Genomic DNA, 21,879 nt, shown 5'->3' on the forward strand with positions numbered 1-21,879 from the left:
AATCTGGATGTTTATTTTCTTAAAAGATAAATTACACACATAAAGAACAAGTACAGTTTTTTCAAAGTTCTTTCCACCCCTCTCATTTCACTGTGTTTCTTAAACATTAAATTCCTGTGGTCCCAGTTTGTCCTCTGAGGTTGAAAGCAAATCCAAGCAATTTCCTTGTCTGAGGGCAGGATTTGGGGATACCATGACAATTGTGTGGCTGGTATTGTTTGCTTGAGGTTGCAACTCATGGTAAGATTTACTGGAATATAGATATATGTCCAGTTGCCTGAAGTTACAGAACCCAGCTGTACTCTACATGAGAAGTCAGTGAACATATAGTCTTACTTTTCTTAGAAGTGTTTTTCTGGTCTTGAAATGCTGAATTGAAGTCTGAGTGTTGAGATCATTAATCAAATTCAGAGGAGATCAGACTTGAGAAGGGATTAGAAACTGTTATGGGCTGACTATAATTGAGAATGCTCTTAATGAAATGAGATATATGAAATCCCACAGCTTAGAATGTATGATAACTGGACCAGGACTTGGTGTGAGACTTCTGCCCTTGACAAGCCAGTGTGCAGCAAGCTCAGTCTGCTGGTGTACTGCTAACAAGTCAGTTATGCACAAAGAGCTACTCAGGGACAACCGTACCAAACCCAACGCTACCACGCATCACTTAAAATTTACAGCTGTATCAAATATTTAGCAAGTAAGACCACAAAGAACTGAACAGTCACTTAAGAAAACATCATTAACACTGAACTGAAACTGAAGTCAGCCTTACCTACTGTATTAGCATAACGCCTGTCTGTGCTCATGCCTGATGTTAGCTGGCTCACTAAGAGGTCATTCCAAAAGCTCCCTTGGGATTATCATCTCTGAGGTGCTGAGAGCTGACAGCTCTTCAGTAGCAGCCTGGCAACTGCTGGTCAGTGACAGCTCAGAGCTGGGCCCACTCCAGGAGCTGGCAGGCATTCTGTGCCTCGAGGAAGGGGAGAGGGGCACCTATGGGAGTGGGACATGGGAGAAGCCACACAGCACTGGGGCTACACTGGTAAAGGAGGTTGGCACATCCTTCTGCTGTCATTGGGAAAATGCCCGGCACCTCCTGCTCAGTTTTGCTCAGTCCTGTTGTAACTATGCTAACATTGCCCAGGCAGTTACAGAGTATCTTGCTTGGAAAAACAGGGAAGCTGTGATTTGTGGCACAAATCCCTCCCCAGTCCCTGCAAACCAAGAAATGCCCAAGTCCGTTTACTTTTCCTCAGCAACCTGCAGTGCCTGTCGTTATGAATCTGCAGCTGAATGCACACAGTGAAATCTGCAGCAGAAAGCTCCTTCCTTTCAGGTCCTCCCCAACACTGCTCGACTGCCCCATCCCCTGCTGGCACAGCACTGAAGGGATCCATGCAGAAGGAGCCATCTGCTTAACAAGCAAGATGTCCAGTTTATCTTGCTGCAATCAGCAGCACCTTGGAAAAGTGTACTTGATTATAGAGGAAGCAGGAAAAAAATATTGATTGACTGATGTCCAAGTTTGGCTGATGTCAAGCAACTAACAAGCCAGCCTGTAACTTCCATGTGCAAAGAACTGCTGTATCTATAAACCTGCCCAAAACAGCACCCCTCTTTCTGCAAGAAGTGCCACCTCCCTTAATTGCTCATGACATAATGCTGACTTTGGTGGTTTGCTGCAGGGTTGAGTTCCAGCAAGTCAGCTAGAAAGAGCTTTTCCCATTGGTGAAGCTGTAAATTATCCTTCCCTTTTGTGACCCAATCCTTGGTACAATCAACTGAAAGAAACTGGAGCTGCCACTGCTTTCAGGGCCCTGAATTCATCTTCACTTTGTGCTATACATTCCAGCACTTTTATTTGTAATGCTGTAAAAAGCCTGTGTGTACTCTTGTTACAGTTACAACAAAAGGCCCTTTCTTGCTCCAGGCATGAACATGAGGCAAAATCCTAAAAAAGGCCTTTAGATCCCAAAAAAGGTCACATACCCTGCACAAATAACACTTCCCTCTTCCCCTTTGCTTAGGTGCTGGCACACACCAAAAGTGGGATTTCCTGCCTGCAATAAAGGCAGGCTCAGCGCTCTTTTTTTTTTTTTTTTTTTGGCATAAACTGACCAGCCACATCAGAAAACTGCATCAGGAGTCATCCCAGTGTCCCCTCCCTTACAAATGTGGCTCCAAGGTCCCTTTCCCCATCACACCACCAGCTCTGTGCATGAACAGACGCTCACAGCAGGGAGTTTAAACACACAGCTTGGATGTTTTCATGGCACACACTAACTGTGCTCAGCACGAGGAGAGCTTCTGCTCAGAGCTGGCAGCCTGCAAGTCTCATCTCTTCTGCACCTTCTGGAGCCTCAGAGCCCAGTACGGCTGTGACTCCATCTTAAACACTGCAGTCCTTCCCTAAAAATCATGACTTTTATAAGCTGCTGATTGAAATGGACCTCTGCAATTCCATAACTGAATCAGCCTGCTCACTGCCCTAAAACAACCTGCATTTGGACTCCTGCTCCCCTCCAGTGTTAACCCTCACATCAAGGGCCTGTAAGGTGAGATCTTGAGACCAACTCACATCACCTTCAGCTGTAATTCAAACAGATTAAAAAAATACTTTTGCCCTAACATTTTAAATTTTTTGTATTCTGAAAAACTTCTGTGATAAACTCTTGCTACATCTCCTATCTCAACCATTATTTATAAACAGTATGAGAACAATTTACCTGTAAGTTCAAGGTGTATTAGAAACACATGACATAGATTTACTTCCAAGGCACTTCAGTTTTACTATACTTCCTCCTAGCAGATAATTTTTGTACAAGACATAATACAACTTTCTGATCAGATTTGTAGGAGGAACCCATAAATTACTTAATCAGCAGTCAGTGGTGTGATTGGCTTCTCACGCAGGTTCTCCATGGGGAGAACAGCCCACGGCAGCCACTCATCACATTATAGATCAAACAGCTAGACTTTATTAACTCTCACAGCCTATTTCAAAGGTTTCCACCTCAGGAGGCCTCAGCTCAGACCTGCCTGTGACAGGCTGCCATGAACATCACCCACCTCCTGCTGAAAGGCTGCTGCTGCAGCATGGGAAGAACTCACTGCCTGCCTCAGCCTGAGGGCCCTGGGGTGTGTCTGCAAGGGGAAAAGAACAGAGAAGACCATTTAAATTCCGTGCAAATTAAGCAGAAAATTTTACTCCTTCTCCACTAATGGGCCACTAATGCACTGCAAGTTTTGTAGAGATTTTCCCCAAAGTATCACCAATCTCCAGTGGTTATTGTATGGATCTAAAGCTCTGTGTCCTCCGCTGCTCTTCTAACACCAGCATACTCTATGGAAGATATCTGGGAGGATCTGCATGGTTCCCTCGGGAAACACCACCCCGCCCGAAGGCCTCTGCTCCCCTCCAGCCCAGCAGCTCAGCGGTGTGCCCGCGCTCCGCACCTTCTCCCGGCCGGCCAGCCCTGCCCGGGCTCGCTCCGAGGCTCCTTCCCCCGGCACCGCGCCTCCTCTTCCCCGCCCCTCACGGCAAACAAAATGGCGCCGCTGGCGCCCTCACGCCCAAGGGCTGCTCCTGCTGCCAATCACCCGCCAGCCCATCAGAGCTCGGCGCGGGCCCCGACGGCCTCGCCCCCACAGAAAGCGCGGGAAAGCGTGAGGGCGCTGAGGCGGCGCCCGGCGGGGTTTGAGGAGCGGGAGGGTTTGGGGTGGTCTCTGAGCTTCTCCTCGGCTAAATCCACCTCAAACATCCGGTTAGCTTCAGTTAACACTTATCAACCGTTCAGCAGGAACTTACACCACCCTCAGGAAACTCTTGACTTCAATGTTAAAACTCAACAAACATGGCTCCCAAGCAGAGCCCTCCTGCTCGCCGCACAGCCCGAGTTTCCTACAGTGCCTGTGGCCACATTACCCCGAGGGAAAGCCCTCAGTCCCAGATTACACCGTGGTGCTTGTTAGCATGCAGAAAACACAGCAAAAACAGCCTGTGTTGCTCAAATGCATTAGGATGTGCAGTGCTAAATTCTAGCAAAATCTTTGTATAGAGAGACCTTGATGGTCTTTGGCAATACGGAAGGAAAAATACTGCACAATAAAGTAATGAGGAAAAGGAGGAAAAAACTAAAATAGAAAGCAAAGCCCCGAGTGTCCACGGATGGCTCGTTTCCAGTTTGTTCTTTTTTATTTAGGCAGGACTCTGCTCAGTTTGTGGGCGCACAGGAGCCTCCCTGATGCAGCCCGGGAGGCCGGGAGCCGCCCGCCCGCAGCGCTGCCCCCGCACCGCCGGGGCTGAAACCTCCTGGATTAAACTCTTATGTTAGGCACCGCCAAAGTGTCTAAAGTTAGGCTGGATGAATGTGAGCCAAGCTGTTGAACAGATGGAGTGAAATCCTCCTCTTGATAACAGGAACTTTATATCACTGCCACAGATAAGAAGGGCAGCTAAAAAAAGTCAGGGAGGTAGTTATATAAATTTCAAGACGGCTTACCAGCAATGCTTAAAGGTAAAACTTTCCGATAGATCCTGAATATCCACTTCCAGCTGCGGACCCTGAGCTGCCAAAAAGTTCTGCAACACAAATGAGATTGTGACACTCGAGCTCCCACACTGAGACCATTGGAACTTAATGATACAGCACAAACATGCAAAGCATTTGGAAGCTGGAGCCTGGGGCACAGGAGATTAATCCCAGCATCAGCAGACTGGCACTGAGCTGGAGTTCAGTATTCCAACCCAGCTGAGGCACATGTGAACAGAAAGGTGATTGACTACCAGGAAATACCCATCTCATTAATGCCCCAAATGCTACCAAACACACTCATTCCTTTTCTCTCACAGGCCTGTAAAATAGTCATGCTTACAGCAGCTCTGATTTAATATGGTTTTCTACCTTCCTTATTCATAGTTTTGAACATCTGCAAATTCAATTTCCTCATCTCAGAACTGACCTGCTCCCTTGTCTTTCACATGTAATTGTGCTTCCAAAGATGTATGTCTCAGCACTGGATCCATTTTTCTTAATTAGCTGTGAATGTTTCAGATGGAGTTGGATGTGAAACACATTTATTTCCAAGCACCAAAAACCTTCAGGTAGGCATCTAAAATAATCCATGGAAACTGGACTGGAAACTGACTATAAAGTGCTTTGGATGAAATACTGTGAAACAATTATGCATATTCTGCATCCATACTAAAAAGGGAATATATGCTGCATGCAATTTGAAGGTAATGTTTATTTAGAGAGTGGAAGAAATCTGAACAATAAAGCAGCTTCCTCTCTTCGAGTACTTAATTTTTGGAGGAAATTATTACATTATTTATTACACTATTCATTTATTACACTATTACATTATTTCCCAGTCCCCTTGAGGAAGACAAGTGGATGAAGCATTCTTGGGTTGCTTACTCCTGTCCCCTACTTACCTTTAAACTTTCTCTAAAGGTTGCAATTACTGAGAAACTGCAGAGCTGACCTTACCAATGGATGCACCTCTGGGAAGACAAAGCAGTGGAGACCACACACAACCACATAATGCCATTCTCTAAAAGCAAAATATGACTGGGAAAGTGACATCACAGCAGCCTCCTGGAGCAGGGCTGCTTTCCCAGTCACCTTTGGTGGTTTTGGTGACAAAAATCCATTTGTTCTGGTTATTTCTGCACAACACAGGGCTGGGGAGCAGAGCTGCCCCGTGACCCAATTAGTGCAGCCCTGAAGTCGTGCAGGCTTCAGCCACAGCTACAAAACCCTGCTGAAGATGACATGAACCACACTTGACCCCACAGAATTTGTTACTGATGGTGATAAGCAGAGATAGCCTACATTTATTTTGCAGATTCAGGCAGAATTTGGAGGGCCATGGGAAAAAAAAAATGTTCTAAATTGGACATGTTTGAGAAATACTGAGTCACAAGTTTCAAGCTGCACAAGGTCATTTCTGCAGTTTCTTTTTTCAAAGCAAACCCTAGATTTTATTATATAAAGCCAGTGTTGGCAGCACTCAGAATATGCAGTCTTTTTTAGCAAAGCCCTTTGCAGCATGACTGTGGTTTCAGTCTTGGAGAAGCCTGCAGATGCTACTGCTTCTACTTTAAGAAGAGAATTAGCTTTATATTGCAAAATATTTAATAGTTTTCTGTTCAAATGAAATGAAACAACAAAATAGTTATACAATTTTACTAGTTTATATTTCAATTCATAAAGTATACACACTGCAACTATGCTACCACAATGTCCACGCATCTAATATTGATGGAGTTACAGTATTTTTTTTTTTTTTGGTATTAAACAATAGAGATAATGTATGCAGTTAAGGAAAAAAGCTTGGACATAGCATGTTCTATCTTGTAGTTACAGAGTACATTAGCTAGCATTAGTACAGTAAACAAGAAAAAGTTAGAAATACAAAATAAACCAAATATCTTTATATACAAACCAGTGCCTCTTATTGTTACCAGCTTATACTCACACTGCACACAAAATTTATCCACTGATGCAATAGATACTTCAGCATAACACAAACCATTATAAATTAAAAAAATTACAAGGTGCAAAACTCCATTCTACAGCTTTCTGGTGAGAACTCAATACAATCCAAGGAATGAGAACTCCAAGCACGTTTAGCACCTATTAGTGCAACTGCATCGAGCGTGAAAAATGACCTACACCACCTCAGAGCACTACCAGGGAAGCGAGTTGGACAGCTAGAGATGCTCGCAGCTACACTCACGCTGTGATTTCTGCCTCATATATATCTCAGTTTATTGTTTCTTTGTCCCATTCATACCTATGTGCAAAACTAAAACCTGGGAGCTCTGTCGGAGCTCCGCAGAAGGCCTGCTACAGCCGGGTAAAAACAAACAAACAAAAACAAAACAGAAACCTGACAAAACCCAGACAGACTCCACTGAATGTCAGACCATCCACAGAATTCATATTCTCAGCAGTCCTGGTGCTGGGCATTGGAATGCTGCTGATATGTGGATCAAACAATATGACACAAGTGAAACGGAAATTTGCCCACAATTCTGATTATTCTTGTCTAGCACTTCGACAAGTCTCCCAGCCTCCGGTGGCGAATTTGTTTGGCAGCCCATGCCAAAAAAGCCCAGAGTTGCATAGAATTGATTAGTAACAGAAAGAAATGCCAAACACAGAGAGATGGATGCTGCATCTACTAAAACAAAGTGGGGTTGCTCGACAGGAATGCTGAAATCATCCCCATTCATAAAGCAAAACATGTCACCTCCTACTCTTCATTTCCTACCTCTGGGGACTGCTTTCTGGCACTGATGTAGTTCTTGATAAACTTGTATTTTTTTTTGTTGCATTTTTTTTCCTGTTTTTTTTTTTTCTTTTTTTTTTTTACTTTGTTAGTGACACTTTTCCTTTCAAATAAAATATTAAAAAAGGTTATAACTGTAAAAAAACCTATCATATGTAAACTTAACAATTAGGGTTTGGTAAGTTCTCGTACCTAGTCTGTGAAAAGCCTCCAGCCAGACGCAGAATGGAGTGTTTCTCGGAAGAGCTTCAATCTAGCTACATCACCTGTTAAATATCAGTAGTATGAACATCCCATGTCTAGCAATAAAACCTCTCTTGTGTTTCCATCCTCTTTATCACTGACCTATTGAAATCCTGACATGCTGTGTTTCTATTATATTTACATTCTGGTCCTCTCATGTCACAGAATTAAACATCTGGCCAAGGAAGGCAACAAAAGGTGTTGTGTTAAGAAGGTGTGTTTGACAGAAGTGCTTTTCAACAAGTCTCTTTTCCTTGGACTCCAGTCACTGTTTTTATAGAGCTTATTGTTCTGTTGAACCATGTTTTCTTTGCAGCTTGTACTTCATTCAGGGCCAGACCCAAATGGTGCTCCAAATCCTGCAGAGAGAAGAATAATTTCATTAATTTGTTACATATTCCTAGCACAAGGTTATAGGAGTTAAACCTAGAAGGCTCTAGAAGATCTACAAACTCTTGGCCACTTCAGAAGTTAAACAAGTCTTACATAAATTAAAAGTAGCACAATAAGCTGACAAAGAGAAAAAAAAAAACACTTTGAAAAGCAAAACAAGACTTGTGCCATTGCCCTTAGTGAAAAATTCTGCTTTCTTCAGTACATCCAAACTCTTTAATTCTCTTCCATCTGAGGAGGAGCTATTCCCACAGGAAGTGGACTTTCTACAAACTAGCTTTTCCCTTTCTGTGAACAAGCTGCACGTATCAGTCTTTGGCTAAAAGCACAATGTTGTCATATTTTACAGAAATACTTCAGGTACCTGAAGTGCTTTGCAATCATGTTTTAAGAAACATGTCTAACATTTGTCAATGTTAGTTCCTCATTTAGCACTGATTGTGAGATAAAGACATGCATGATTCAGTATTCTGTCAGAGCTTGGGCTCCTTCCAAGCAGTTGCAGGAGATCAGGCAGCCAGCACTGCACTGCAGACAGGCAGATGTCTGGGAGCTGTAGTGGCTGCTAAATACAGTTCATGCAATTTCAATTACATCGTCTGCATACAGCAACTTTCAGACGCAGTGTTTGGTTAAATAACCCATGCAGGAAATAGCAGGTTAGGGTTTCAACCAACAGGATCTGTTCCAACCCCTCTACAACTCACACACACATTTTTCTAGGAATGCAGACACGCTGTACAGACTACAAAACAAACTTCCAGAGCATTACCTGTATTTTACATTCCGCCTCCACAAGCTGCAGCTTGGTCTGGGCCAGCTCAAGCTCCATTTCCCTCAGCTGGTTCTTCAGTGTTTCCTTCTCCTCATCCGTGTCCTCGTCTGAACCGTCCTTGGCAGTGCTGGCCACCTTCACACGGCCTTCCTTACTGAAGAACTGCCGGCAGTGCTCGCAGTCATCCACCTTTTGCTAAAGAAAACACCTGGCACTGAGCAGCCTGCTGGGGATGTCAGCAAAGCTGCTCCTGCCTCTGCTCTGGGAGAGCAGCCCCATGCCAGAGCAGCCACTAATGGCAGCTTTAGGGAGGCACAGCTGAGCAGGAGCTCCTGCCAGCCCCAGACTGTGGCTTTGGAAACACTGCTGCGTTATTTTGCTACAATAATGACCTCTGTCCCTCCCCCTGTTACTCTAAGGTAAAAGAGAGACAGAGAATCTCTTCCAGAAAAAAAAGAGACCCCTCAAAAACACCCCCAGCATCAACGTTAGCATGAGAGGGCTCACCTTTTCTCCCAGATCCACCCCATTATAATCTTCTCTTTTATCTGTGGGGACTCTCAGCCACCATTTTGTAATGAAATAAATTCTGTCTTTGCTGCTATGATTTTGCTAAGAGATTGAAACATTGGAGACTGTGGTTCTATCTGGTCTCTTACCCGTATTTTCTCAATTTCAGCTTTATTTGCTGTTTGTTGCTTTTCCAGTCGCTCACTCAGCTGGGAACAAATCTGACAAGCAAAATTATGTTACCAGACCATTTATAAATGTAAATTCCCTCCCAAATGAATGCTAAAGCACAAATAAATGCTGCTGCAATATTAACATGGATAGTCTAAGGACTTTTAGAAAGCTAAAAAAATTGGGATGCTGCATTAAGCCATCTCACTGTACATTTTCCCATTCTCTACATATTCTTCTATCCCCACAGGAAAAGGTGCAGTTCCAACATAAGTTATTAACAGTTTGGCCTTGCTAAAGGAGCCAAAAAAGGTTAGGAATAGCATGGCCCTTTTGTTGCTTTTGGGAGAAAAGAACAGGCAAGACAGAGTAGTGAAAAACACCCTAATTCACTCCCTGAGACCTGCCATGGGCCCACTAAAGAGACACATGAATTTGCACCCTTGATACCTTGTGATCAGGAGCTTGAATGCCAAAGCTAAGCCTCAAAAGGAAAAAGGCATCTTTCTACTTTAATTTCTGAGGTGCATTTGATTGGCAACAGAAGGTGAGAGAGAAGCTTTTTTGGCAGAGGTGAACCTTTGATATCCAAGAGCCCAACTGAACAAGGTTTGGCTGTAACTGAGGCTGTGGTCACTGCTGATCTACAAATACCCACATCAGGGGCAAACAGGACTGACCACTTCAGGGTCTTAACCAAAGAAAATCCAAATCCAGCCACAGAGTTCCCACTTAGAACAGCTAAATTGTGTCCTCAAATGCACAGCACAGATGACATTGATTTCCAGAAGTCTCCTAAAATACCTGAAAGCCTTGTACTTGGATAGCAAAGCACATCATCATGAAGTTGTACTTACCTGTTTGTAGTCACCAATAATTGAGCTGTTCTTTTTGATCTCTGACTCTGCCTTATCTAGTTCCCTACGACACATTTCCTTCAGCTGTAAGGGGAAAAAAACAGCAAAGAAAGGCTTTATATAGTTGTAATCTGAAAAATACCCAGGTGGTATTTCTTCCTTCTCCTTATCCTCAGTGCTCTGCTTTACCCAGGGTCCAGCTCAGCTCCATGCAGGCAAGGAAAAGCCAGGCTTTGGTGGCCTTCACTGACAGAACAGTGAGCTAGCCAAGAAAAGGAAGGATCAAAAAGTGCTGACAGCTGATATCCTGCACTGCCTCTCTGTGCAGCATCTGGCACAGGCTGTGACTTTGTGATTTCAAGTTAAAAATTCCCCACCCTATGAAGCACCTGGCAGGAAAATGCCAAATTCTGCTTTGCTGACGTCCTTTACACCCAAGAAGAGGGACAAACATGACTTAGAACATTAAGCCCTTCCCACACTCGTCACTTTTTATTTTTATCATTTCTGTACTGTACAGAACAGTGAGAATGACAGAAATGCCCCAACCTGAGCAGATTCTTCCTCCAGGCGCCTCTTTTCTTCTTCTGCATCAATCAGCTTCTGTTTGGTCATTAGCAGCTCCTTATTGAGGGCATCTGCCTTCTCCTCTGCCTGCAACACAGAGTGGAGGCTGAGCAGAGGCTTCCCTGCTGGGCCTCCACCAGGACAGAGCCAAGACTGCAGCCATTCCAGTCTTATTAAGGTTTGGTTATTAAAAACAATAAAACTTTATTCTGAAAATTATTTTTCTTAAACTTCCCATCTGCAATAGCAAAACAGCAACCCATCACAATTAATGACATGTACCACTACAGTCCAGCCCTCTAAAATGCCTCCTTGAATTCAGTGATTAATTTTAGCAAAACTGGAGTTGCTAAAGTCATCCAATACCAGAAATAAGTTTCATTTTCTTGTCCAGTCTGGAAGCTGACCAATATATTCTGAAGACAACCAAAGGCTCACAATGTGCAAGATCAATAAAAGACCATAACCAGCTCAGACCTAAGTTTAATTTGCAATTATTCAATCTTGCAATAAAAATAGAATTAATGAAAAATGCCTCTAGATCATTTAGAAAGCCCCCAGAACTCTCTGACACTTCCCAATGGATGTGATACCATCCCAGAAAATACTGCAATACAAAACTGAGCTGCTGAAGCAAATGTAAGTCAGGCTACTCTCTCCTTCCTCCTTAAGGGAAAGAAATGTCCCACCAGAAACCAACAATCCCTTTTTACTGCTGCTTTTTAAGTATAAAAATATATTGTTGAAAAATTTTGAGCTCTTTATAAACTACTAAAACTCTGCAAAGTTAAGACATCTTTTCCTGTCCCATACACACAACACAGCACTTCCCAATAGGTGTATGGATTCTACATAAAAATAGATCAATAACTCAACTGATATATAAAATCTTCAGAAAGTAGCTGTACCAATTCCCTTCAAAGGAAGAAAAATCAAAAAGTGAATTTTAGTCCCTTAAAGTCCTGCTGATCCTTTAAAACAGACAGCAAAGGCAAAAAGAACATCTTTTCATTACAGATGGGGCTTAAGCTGTTTTAAAGTTAAAGAACACTGGGATGTAGCAGCCCAACAACAGTAGAAAAATGAAGCCTATTTTCTGGTCTAGTGAAAGGATATTAAGGAAATTCTTGTATTTCCAAATGCTGTGTTTTGATCTTTTAGGTTGCAGATTTCAGATGTGCCATGGAGGTATCAGAAAATGTGTGTTAAAGTCCTTTGGTACTTTCCTTTCAGGACCTCAGGCTGGCAGAATGAAACTTATCACTTCAGGATCCAATTAGAAGAATCAATCATGTCCTGAAGCAGGATCAAACCTACCTGCCTCCTCCCAGGGGATAACCCAAATGCTGCCAACATCATTTGCCATCTTTGAATACAAGACTATTATATATCAAATTAAGCATAGTAATTTTACCTAATTTCGTTCCTTTCCCAGCTCTCCATTAAAAAAAAAAAAAATTTAAGTACAACCATATCTCATACAGGCTCAAGCAGCCACAAACAACAGTTAAAAACTGATAGAAAAAGCTTCTTCAGGACCATTTTTGCTGGAGTCCATCTCCCAAGTGCCACTGCTGGGCTACCACCAGTGTGAAGCTTCAGGAAACTTCACTAATGAAGGGAAAAAGCTCAGGTAAGAGGAGGTGAACATACCAATGTATGGGGAAAACCTGCTTCTAGAACATTCTTCTATGATCTACATTTTAACACCTAAAGACAGGAGATGTAATAAAACCCCAAAGTCCTGAACCACACCTCATTAAAGCAACATTCACCCATTGGCATCAACATTTACTATGAATAGTTTTCCAACAGCAAGTTTCCAGGAGACAGTGGGAAACCTTAAATTGTCAGAGGCAGATCCAATGAAACATTTTAAAGCCTGTCAGCTCCTGCACCGTGCAACTTTCAGAAGTCATTTTCCTTTGAGATTTCAGAAATGCACTTATCTTGGTACAGAACAAGAATGGTAAAACATGAGCACTTGAACTCTTCCCCTCATCTCCCCAAGCAGACAGACTAAATGTGTTGTGGCCTCCCCTGTGCTAGAAATGCCAGTACTTTTCTGTCTCTGCATGTCCTGGAAAAAAAAAAGAAAAAGCATATCCTAATAAAGTCTCCCACAATTGAATATGTAAAGAAGGGAGTGGGACAGAAAGCTGAAAAAACCTCTTGTAACACAAAGCAAACCTGAAGTTTCCTCCTGAGAGCTTTACTGATCTGGAAGCAGCCCAGGATGAGGAGTTCACACGGGCAGATTCCAACAAGCCAAATGGAAACCACAACATTTTCAGAGTTGCCTGAGGTACCTGAGAACCTGATCCATGCAGAGCCAGACAGACTCAGACTTTCAAGTTTATCAAGCACTTTGCAAAACCTGTCTGCTGTGAAATTGTATTCATAAAAATCCCAGGAAAACACAAGCCAGCATCCATGTTATGATCTCTGTGATGGTTCAAAGACTTGACACAGCTCCTGCTAGACTTCCTTAGAGAAAAGAAAGCAACTACTCAAGTACAGGCTCTCCTTTCCCTCCAGTCACTGACTGCTTTTCAGAGTAATGAGCATTTCAGTCAGCACTCCAGTTTCCCATGGAGCTCTGCCACAGGCCTATTCATTGTCAGTGTGCAATATGGATGTGGAGGAGGGAATCCTGTCCCACACAAAACAAGCACTCCATGGATCCCCTCTGCAGTGAGGAGCAGGAACAAGGAGCTACCCCCTGTCTGCCCCAGGCACCCTGAGGACACGACTTACATTGTCCAAGTCCTTCCTCAGTGCAATCTTGCTGGTGACCAGCTCGTGGGCGAGGTCGTCGTTCTCCTGCTCCAGCCTCATGTTGGCTTCCTGCAGGCGCCGGTTCTCGCGCTGCGGGGACACAGAGGGGCTGAGAGGGACAGGGAGGGACAGGGACAGGGACAGGACAGGGACAGGGACAGGGCAGGGACAGGGACAGGGACAGGGCAGGGACAGGGACAGGGGCTGAGAGGGACAGGGACAGGGCAGGGACAGGGCCAGAGACAGGGACAGGGCCAGGGGCTGAGAGGGACAGGGCAGGGACAGGGACAGGGACAGGGCAGGGACAGGGACAGGGACAGGGACAGGGACAGGGCAGGGACAGGGACAGGGGCTGAGAGGGACAGGGACAGGGCAGGGACAGGGCCAGAGACAGGGACAGGGCCAGGGGCTGAGAGGGACAGGGCAGGGACAGGGACAGGGCAGGGACAGGGGCTGAGAGGGACAGGGCAGGGACAGGGGCTGAGAGGGACAGGGCAGGGACAGGGACAGGGCAGGGCAGGGACAGGGCAGGGACAGGGGCTGAGAGGGACAGGGCAGGGACAGGGACAGGGACTGAAAGGGACAGGGCAGGGCAGGGACAGGGGCTGAGAGGGACAGGGGCTGCCCAGGGCAGGGTCTGACACTCAGAGCTGCCTGTGCCTACACACCAACGCCCACCTTGCTTCTCTAGTATGCAAACACAACTCTACCTGCATGGAATTCCCTGAGATAAAACTACAGCCATAGTGTAAATGTGAAATAAACACAGGATTAGCCTTGAGAAGACACCAGGTATAAATAACTCTGCTCAGCCATTACTTGTTGAGCTACAGAAATGGTTTTGAAGCCTGCAATAGCAGGGGTATCATTGTGCCATCAATACCTTGCCAGCAGTTTCCTACAAGTACTGCTTTTCTTAGCTCAAAATTGAATTTGTATGCTAGAAACAGGTAAGAGAGGAGAATCCTGGGAAAAAGACTCTATTTTCTCTCTCTTGTTACAATTCCCAGCACACACACACATACTAAAGAAAGTTTACATAAAACTTCTCTGATTAAAACACGTGAATTTATTGTATCTATGTCTCTGTGTGTGTTATCGTGGTATGTATATGCATATGTAACTTTACATGTGTAATTTATCCCTGTATTACCTTTATTTGATAAATAAACTATTTATAAAATTATATGCTTATTGCAGTATACATAATTTGAAATTAGGAAGAGGAGTAAAAGCAGGAGCATAACCATGGAAGGCAGAGTTAGAATCAGTCAGGCATTTCCTGTCTGTTCATGGCTTGTGGTGCAATCAGCACGTTAAACAGGCTCTACTGAACCATTCTATAAGCCCAAATAAAAATTCATGCTATTCCTCCTTTTCTTGCCCAGCTGGGCTCACAACAACCCCATCCTGACCAATGCTGCCAGCAGAGACATTCCCTTCACGTTCCTGGAGCTGATTCCCCTGTTGCATTCAAATTGGTCAGAAAACAAAACCAGCTCAAAAAAGAGTCAAAGTACAACTTCCTGTTTGTTAAATGAGGCTGGAGAAGGTAAAGCATTACCTCAAATCTTTCTATAGGATCCTCCTGTTGAGCCTGCTGCTCTCTCATGGTATGATATTCCTTTTCATATTTCTTCAGCTTCTTCTGGCTAATCTAAATTAAAGCAGCCCATTAGTTCCTGCCCAGAACACTGATAAAAGAACACAACACACACAGGGTTATGGAACAAGCTTCAGGCAACTCCTGCCTTCTACAAAGCACAGCTCATGGCTTCACCCAGTTCTGAGTGTCAAACCCTCAGGTGTGGCCAAAAACTCAGTCCCACTCAATGTTATGACAGCAGCCTCTTCCTGTAGAATACAGGGAAGGTTTCAAAAGGCACCCAGAGCATCCTGCCCAAGCTTCCCCTTGGTGCTGCACACACAGCAGAGCTTCAGCAGAACAGAACCCCTGAGACACAGCTCATTTTTGGACTGGCCTGATGCTGAGCCTTCTTCAGCTGCTTTTTCAGCTGTAACATTTATCATCACACAGAAGCATTTGGTTTACTTTACATGAGACTGTAAATGTTGAAAGGGCAAGTGCAGGCTCAGCTGACATTTCTGCCAGTGTCACTCAAGCCCAGCAGAAAACAGCCCCGAGGTGTCAGGGCAAGCAGCAGCACCTCAGAGGCACAAGTGCTCAGTCCCTGGCTCTGACACACACAGCACCAGCAAAGCCACTCTCAGAGAGGCCCCCAGATTCCCCTTCTGTGAGAAGGGACAGAAAGGTGATGCTGAATTCAGTATTTCATGCCCAGAGTTCAAGCCCTGCAGGGACAGGGAGCTGTAACAGATCCTGACCAGCATTTTCCTGGTGTTACCTGTGCCAGAGGTTACAATAGCAACACATACCATGCCAAGGTCACTGTGAGCATTTCACATGCAAGATATTATGCATCTAAATGAAATTTCTATCATTAAAAGTTGCACCTAAAAATCTCAGTAAACCAAATAAATTTAAAAGCTCTGGCTAAGATTTCCTCTTTAAAAACACTTTTCTGAGAAACAGCTTGAATTTTACATGCATAAATGACAGGCAGAATGGAAAACGTGTTTGGTTTCCTGAAATCTGGTTTTCTCCCTACCAACCTTCCTGGGAAGGAGCTGCAGAAAGTGGTGGCCAAGCTCCCTCTAGTGAGACCTGACCAGAAACACCTCTCTGCACCAGGGGGAACATTTCTGACATGCCAGCCATTACCTGTGGTCCAACCTGCACACACAACTGCAGGAGTTATTCCTGCAGCCCAGACACCCACCTAGAGAATTACCCCTTCACTGAGAATGGAGCCAGTAATGTGAGGAGATTGTTTCACTGCTCTGCCCCTGCTCAAACATGGCCCAAATTTTGGGGTTTCACCCAAATCTCCTGCAATGTAAAGTTAGATCCTGACAAGTGAGACATTCACCATGCCAGAGGAAAGGAAGGCAAGCACACCACTGCATTTTCATCTTCTACTTTTCAAGTGCATTAAGCCAGTTTTGCCTTTTTAGGTGATCTTGAGCAGATTCATCATTGTCATAAATTCTGGGCACGGGAGGCCTGGGGAAGTCAGCAGGGATTCTGGCTTAGCAGAAATGAACACTTATGTCCCACCACATCTTTTCAGGGGCACAGGAGGCAGCAGCAGCTCTGCTAACATCTGTTACCCAGAGAGGTGAACTCCCCATCCCTGGAAGTGCCCAAGGCCAGGCTGGACAGGGCTTGGAGCAACCTGGAACAGTGGAAAGTGTTCCTGCCATGGCAGGGGAGGAATGAGATGGGCTTTAAGGAGTGACTTTAAGAATCTGGTGTTGTCTCCAGAGGATGACTTCCTGATCTCATTTCCAAAAGAATGCTCTTCTAATCACAATGCCTTAGCCAAGCTACTTCTCCCTTTCTATTAATTATTTATTTTGATATTGGGCCTTTTTCTGCTCAAAGAAATACTTCCAAAGGCAGAGAAGGAGATTTCTACTGACAGCAAAGGACTTATATTTTAGGTCAAGGAAAGCAATTACATGCAGCACTCCCATCATGGAGGTGATACAGAAGTGTTCTGTGCCAAGCCCAGCAGTGCTTCCCCCAAACCTCCCCTTTAATGTCCCCAAAACACTCAGCACCCCAGGACACCATGGGCAGCCTTGCCATGTCCACTCAGAGACTGTTTGTGCCTCTCCACACAGCACTGGAGCAGTGGGAATTTTGGCAGAATGGGAAGAGGAAAAAAATGTTATTTGGAAACATAAAAGGCAAATGCACTCATTAGGATGATGTGAACCAGATGCATGTGGAACATTTAATCTGTGGCTAATGCTAAGTGATTAGATAGATAAAATAGCTTTATTCTTGATTATTCTGTAATTTCTACATTAGTTTCACACAAGATATGCTTGAACTCTGTGCAGAATACTGGTATCCACACTGCTACTGCTACTACACCTGGATCACAAAATGCCTGGGATGTTAACACACCAGGGAAGTTCTGTACTTCCACACATCCCACAGAGAATTCCTCTAGGGAATTTAAGGAAAAAGGAAACACTTTGAGCCAGGTGAGAGCCAATGGAGCTGCATTTGCCCTGGGCTGGGGCTCAGCAGCCCTGCAGCTCACCTTCATGTTGCAGGCCAGCTCCATCAGCTTCTTGGCGTTCTCCTCGGAGCGGTAGCGCTTGGGCAGCTGCACTCGGAAGAACTTCAGAGCCCCCTCAAAGTCAGTCAGCAACAAATCATCCTTGGTAGTCTGCAGGAAAGAAACACCAGGAAAAACCAAGGTTTTTTTACAGTTATTGAATCCCAGAGACAATAAAGCCACAACAGCTTTGGAAAGCTGCAGTAACATCACTGCTTATTAACCTTCTGTAAAGAGTGTTTGTTTCTATTTCTGCAACCTCCTATTCCAACCCCCAAAAAAAGCACTGTGCTGCACAGGACATGCCAGATCACAGCACGTGTGCCACAGGCAGTTGTTAGCTTCTCAACAAAAACAACATATTTTTGTAACAGACTTCTTAATTTTCATATGTCACGTGAAGATACATAAACCACAGTGTAACACTGTATACTCACTTTCAACAATCCCAATGCAACATTGAAGATAACGCTTATTCCCTGGAAAGAAAAAAATAATGACAAAATAATTTAATTTCTCAGTATTTACAAGCTTGGATAGGAATTTATTTGGTGGGTTTTGTTGTTTGTCTGATTTCTGATAAATTAAGAGTCAGGATAAATGTGTAACTAGGTGCTACATAAATGAAAAGCACAAAGAACGACTTTGCAAACAACTGGCAAAATTATATTTACTGGAGAGTCATTATAGAGAGCAAAACAATCAACACCGGTTTTACTGCCTCCTTAGCAGTCTGAAACTCTACAATTATGTGGTGCACTTTATTTTATTTCTTAATGAGTAGCTGGTCAGCTCAAGATAATTTAACTTCTAAAAGCACTGATTCAAATGCAGTAATATATATACACCAATATATTAAATTCTGGTCTTCACAAACTGGGATAATTCATGCAATGAAAAAGAAAGTGACTCACTTTAGGACAGAGTCCCATGGCATCTATTCTGCCTCTACTCCTCAGAGGGGTTCTATTCATATTATCCAATTAAATTAAATACAAACAGTTCTGCAGTCAGGAGTAGCCCACACTTTCTTCAGGGGTCCCACTCATAATTTTGACACATTGTTAATCTTATTTCAAGATCCTGCCTTTCTTCTTCCCACTAAGTTATTCTTTTGCTATTACTTTAAAATGATGAAAAACTTCTCTGTGAGCACATTTACTATTTATGAATTGAAAATGTGTTTCTAAACAAACAGAAGTGATTTTCTCCATACCATCTGCTGCTTTCTATTCCACTGGCACATGGACAAAGCAAGCAGCAGACACAGGGAAAGGGCAAAAACATTGACCAGGAGGTTTGTGAATGCTGAAAGCCTTCAGTAAAGGCAAGGCAGGAAATCAGCCACTTCACAGCAACAAGGGCAGATCCAAGAAGAATGGATGCATAAAGTTACCCAGCAAATCATTAAATAACTCAAGGATGCTTCAGTACAAAATGGCATTTGTTCACTGATGGTAATAAGTGCATACTGTAATTATACTGCTCACCCACATACCACTACATGCACTGCTCTAAACATGATTATAGATAACATCTCAATATAAAGAATTTTGCTCTCTAAATATAAGTTGTGAAATATAGAGAGACTTCATGTTTTGCAGGAGAAAGAGATTCAAGCTTGTTAGGTTACCAGCATGAGAATTAGCTGGGCCATTTTATACCCAATGGCCTCCATGCAATAATATAATAAGAAAAAAAAAAAAAAAAGTCATTGTTGTGCATAATGTGACTTCAGAGGAGAAGAACCCAAATATTTGTAAATCAGCTCTCATCACACTGTTCAGAGTCTTCTCACATACATTAACCACTGCCATAGGGAACAGAAGATTATAATCTTTTATATACCTATTGATTCTTAATTTGTTTCTTTAAAATGCTGAGAATCTTTATCATTGCAGAAATGTAACACTTCTACATAAAAATAACACACGCCTTGCTCTGAGAGAACAGATAGTAACAAGGACATGAACCAAGATAGTGACAAACTGTCAAAAGCTGGGAGCTGTGCAAGGCTCCAATTATAACACTTACCTCACATAGGAGTAAGTCAATAATATGGAAGACCATGTAGAGAGGGAATTTTGCAGTGAACAGGGTGAGGAACCACTGGGAAGCATACATGTGTGCTTCAAGGCTGATATCCAGAAAGTGGTTGTACAGATCAGGAATGTATTCCTAAGAATAAAGCACACAGAAGCACTGAAAGTTAATTTATTTTGGAACTGTAGCTGAACCCCCAAACTACAGAAGGAATTTGGGTAGAGTGACCATCAGTGCATGGTCCTGCATCCACCAGGAATGGGCCTGGGGGCCTCCTAAGGATGCCAGAGACTTGTCCTGGGGTGGATGCCCAGCAGGACCCAGCAGAGGCTGTGCTGACACCAGAGCCACAGCAGAGGCACTGCAGCTGTCAGGAACATCTGCCTTCAGAGCACCACACTGCTCCTGAGACCTCTGCTGGAACATCTGGGATGTCCTCGCTCTCCACCCTGCCCCACACCTTCCAAACACCACCCACCCTGCCCCACACCTTCCAAACACCACCCACCCTTCCAAACACCATTCACCCTGCCCCACACCTTCCAAACACCACCCACCCTGCCCCACACCTTCCAAACACCACTCACCCTGCCCCACACCTTCCAAACACCACCCACACCTTCCAAACACCATTCACCCTGCCCCACACCTTCCAAACACCACCCACCCTTCCAAACACCACTCACCCTGCCCCACACCTTCCAAACACCACTCACCCTTCCAAACACCACCCACCCTGCCCCACACCTTCCAAACACCACCCACCCTGCCCCACACCTTCCCCACACCACTCACCCTGCCCCACACCTTCCAAACACCACCCACCCTGCCCCACACCTTCCAAACACCATTCACCCTGCCCCACACCTTCCAAACACCACTCACCCTGCCCCAAACCTTCCAAACACCACCCACCCTGCCCCACACCTTCCAAACACCACCCACCCTGCCCCACACCTTCCCCACACCACTCACCCTGCCCCACACCTTCCAAACACCACTCACCCTGCCCCACACCTTCCCCACACCACCCACCCTGCCCCAAACCTTCCAAACACCACTCACCCTGCCCCACACCTTCCCCACACCACTCACCCTTCCTCACAGCTTACAAACACCACCCACCCTGCCCCACACCTTCCCCACACCACCCACCCTGCCCCACACCTTCCCCACACCACTCACCCTGCCCCACACCTTCCAAACACCACTCACCCTGCCCCAAACCTTCCAAACACCACCCACCCTGCCCCACACCTTCCCCACACCACTCACCCTGCCCCACACCTTCCCAACACCACTCACCCTTCCTCACAGCTTCCAAACACCACTCATCCCACAAGAACCAGGCAGAGCTGAATTGCAGGCTCAGGTCCACCCACCCTCCCTCACCTGCATGAGGCGCTCCAGCTGATAGAATTTGCAGTGTAAATCTTCAAAGTTCTGTTTGAAAAGTTCCCTGAGTCCATAATCAAACATGATTTTGACCAAAACACTGAAAGCTTGCTCCTCAGGCATCTGTGAGACAGGAAGGTGGATTTAGCACTGAGTATAAAAACCCTTCACATCAGGTCAATCTGTCTGAACCTCCCTTCTCCCTCTGACTGAAATTGTCACTACTTTTTAATCCAGTTTAAATGTAAACAAGAGTATTATCACACAAAATGAGGTTTAGTGTTGCAAATGGCATTTCATTGGAATAAACCATCTCTCAATCACTCAACTAAAAATACATCTCCAGACATGAAGACCAAAGCAGTTTCCTGGAGTCTTTCTTCCAGAACTCATCAGAATCTGAATCTTGCAGATTTTGACCATCCTAATCCTTTGTCACCCATGCAAAATAAGGCAGAAGCAGTATTACTGGGGGATGTTAAACAGAACCTTTCCCTTATTCTTAATCATGTATTTCCCTTTTCCAATGACATTATTACATTTGATGATTATTTATTAGATGACATGAATAAAAGAGACCAGTAACTGCTAACAGAAGTCCCACACCTCACAACTCACACTGGTTTGGAAAGATTCCCTTTCCCATCAAAAACTGAAGGAAAACTCAAAACTCATCAGTGTTCTGACATTT

General features: G+C 44.4%; 1 protein-coding gene across 1 annotated transcript in view; it reads right to left on the reverse strand.

The window, feature by feature from the left end:
- Nucleotides 1–6,180: 6,180 nt before the first annotated feature.
- Nucleotides 6,181–21,879, reverse strand: part of RABGAP1 (RAB GTPase activating protein 1) — a 62,582-nt gene continuing 46,883 nt past the window's right edge. The window contains exons 16-26 of the mRNA XM_079324493.1: nucleotides 21,186–21,311; nucleotides 19,785–19,928; nucleotides 18,188–18,229; nucleotides 17,733–17,861; nucleotides 15,161–15,253; nucleotides 13,576–13,686; nucleotides 10,801–10,905; nucleotides 10,252–10,335; nucleotides 9,373–9,444; nucleotides 8,711–8,908; nucleotides 6,181–7,904 (exon numbers count right to left, since the gene is read on the reverse strand). Coding sequence (XP_079180619.1) covers nucleotides 7,782–7,904; nucleotides 8,711–8,908; nucleotides 9,373–9,444; nucleotides 10,252–10,335; nucleotides 10,801–10,905; nucleotides 13,576–13,686; nucleotides 15,161–15,253; nucleotides 17,733–17,861; nucleotides 18,188–18,229; nucleotides 19,785–19,928; nucleotides 21,186–21,311 — 1,227 coding nt within the window. The 3' untranslated portion in view covers nucleotides 6,181–7,781. The remainder of the gene's footprint in view (nucleotides 7,905–8,710; nucleotides 8,909–9,372; nucleotides 9,445–10,251; nucleotides 10,336–10,800; nucleotides 10,906–13,575; nucleotides 13,687–15,160; nucleotides 15,254–17,732; nucleotides 17,862–18,187; nucleotides 18,230–19,784; nucleotides 19,929–21,185; nucleotides 21,312–21,879) is intronic.

The sequence above is a fragment of the Erithacus rubecula genome (assembly GCF_903797595.1).
Source record: "Erithacus rubecula genome assembly, chromosome: 21".
In the NCBI taxonomy this organism is placed as follows: Eukaryota; Metazoa; Chordata; class Aves; order Passeriformes; family Muscicapidae; genus Erithacus; species Erithacus rubecula.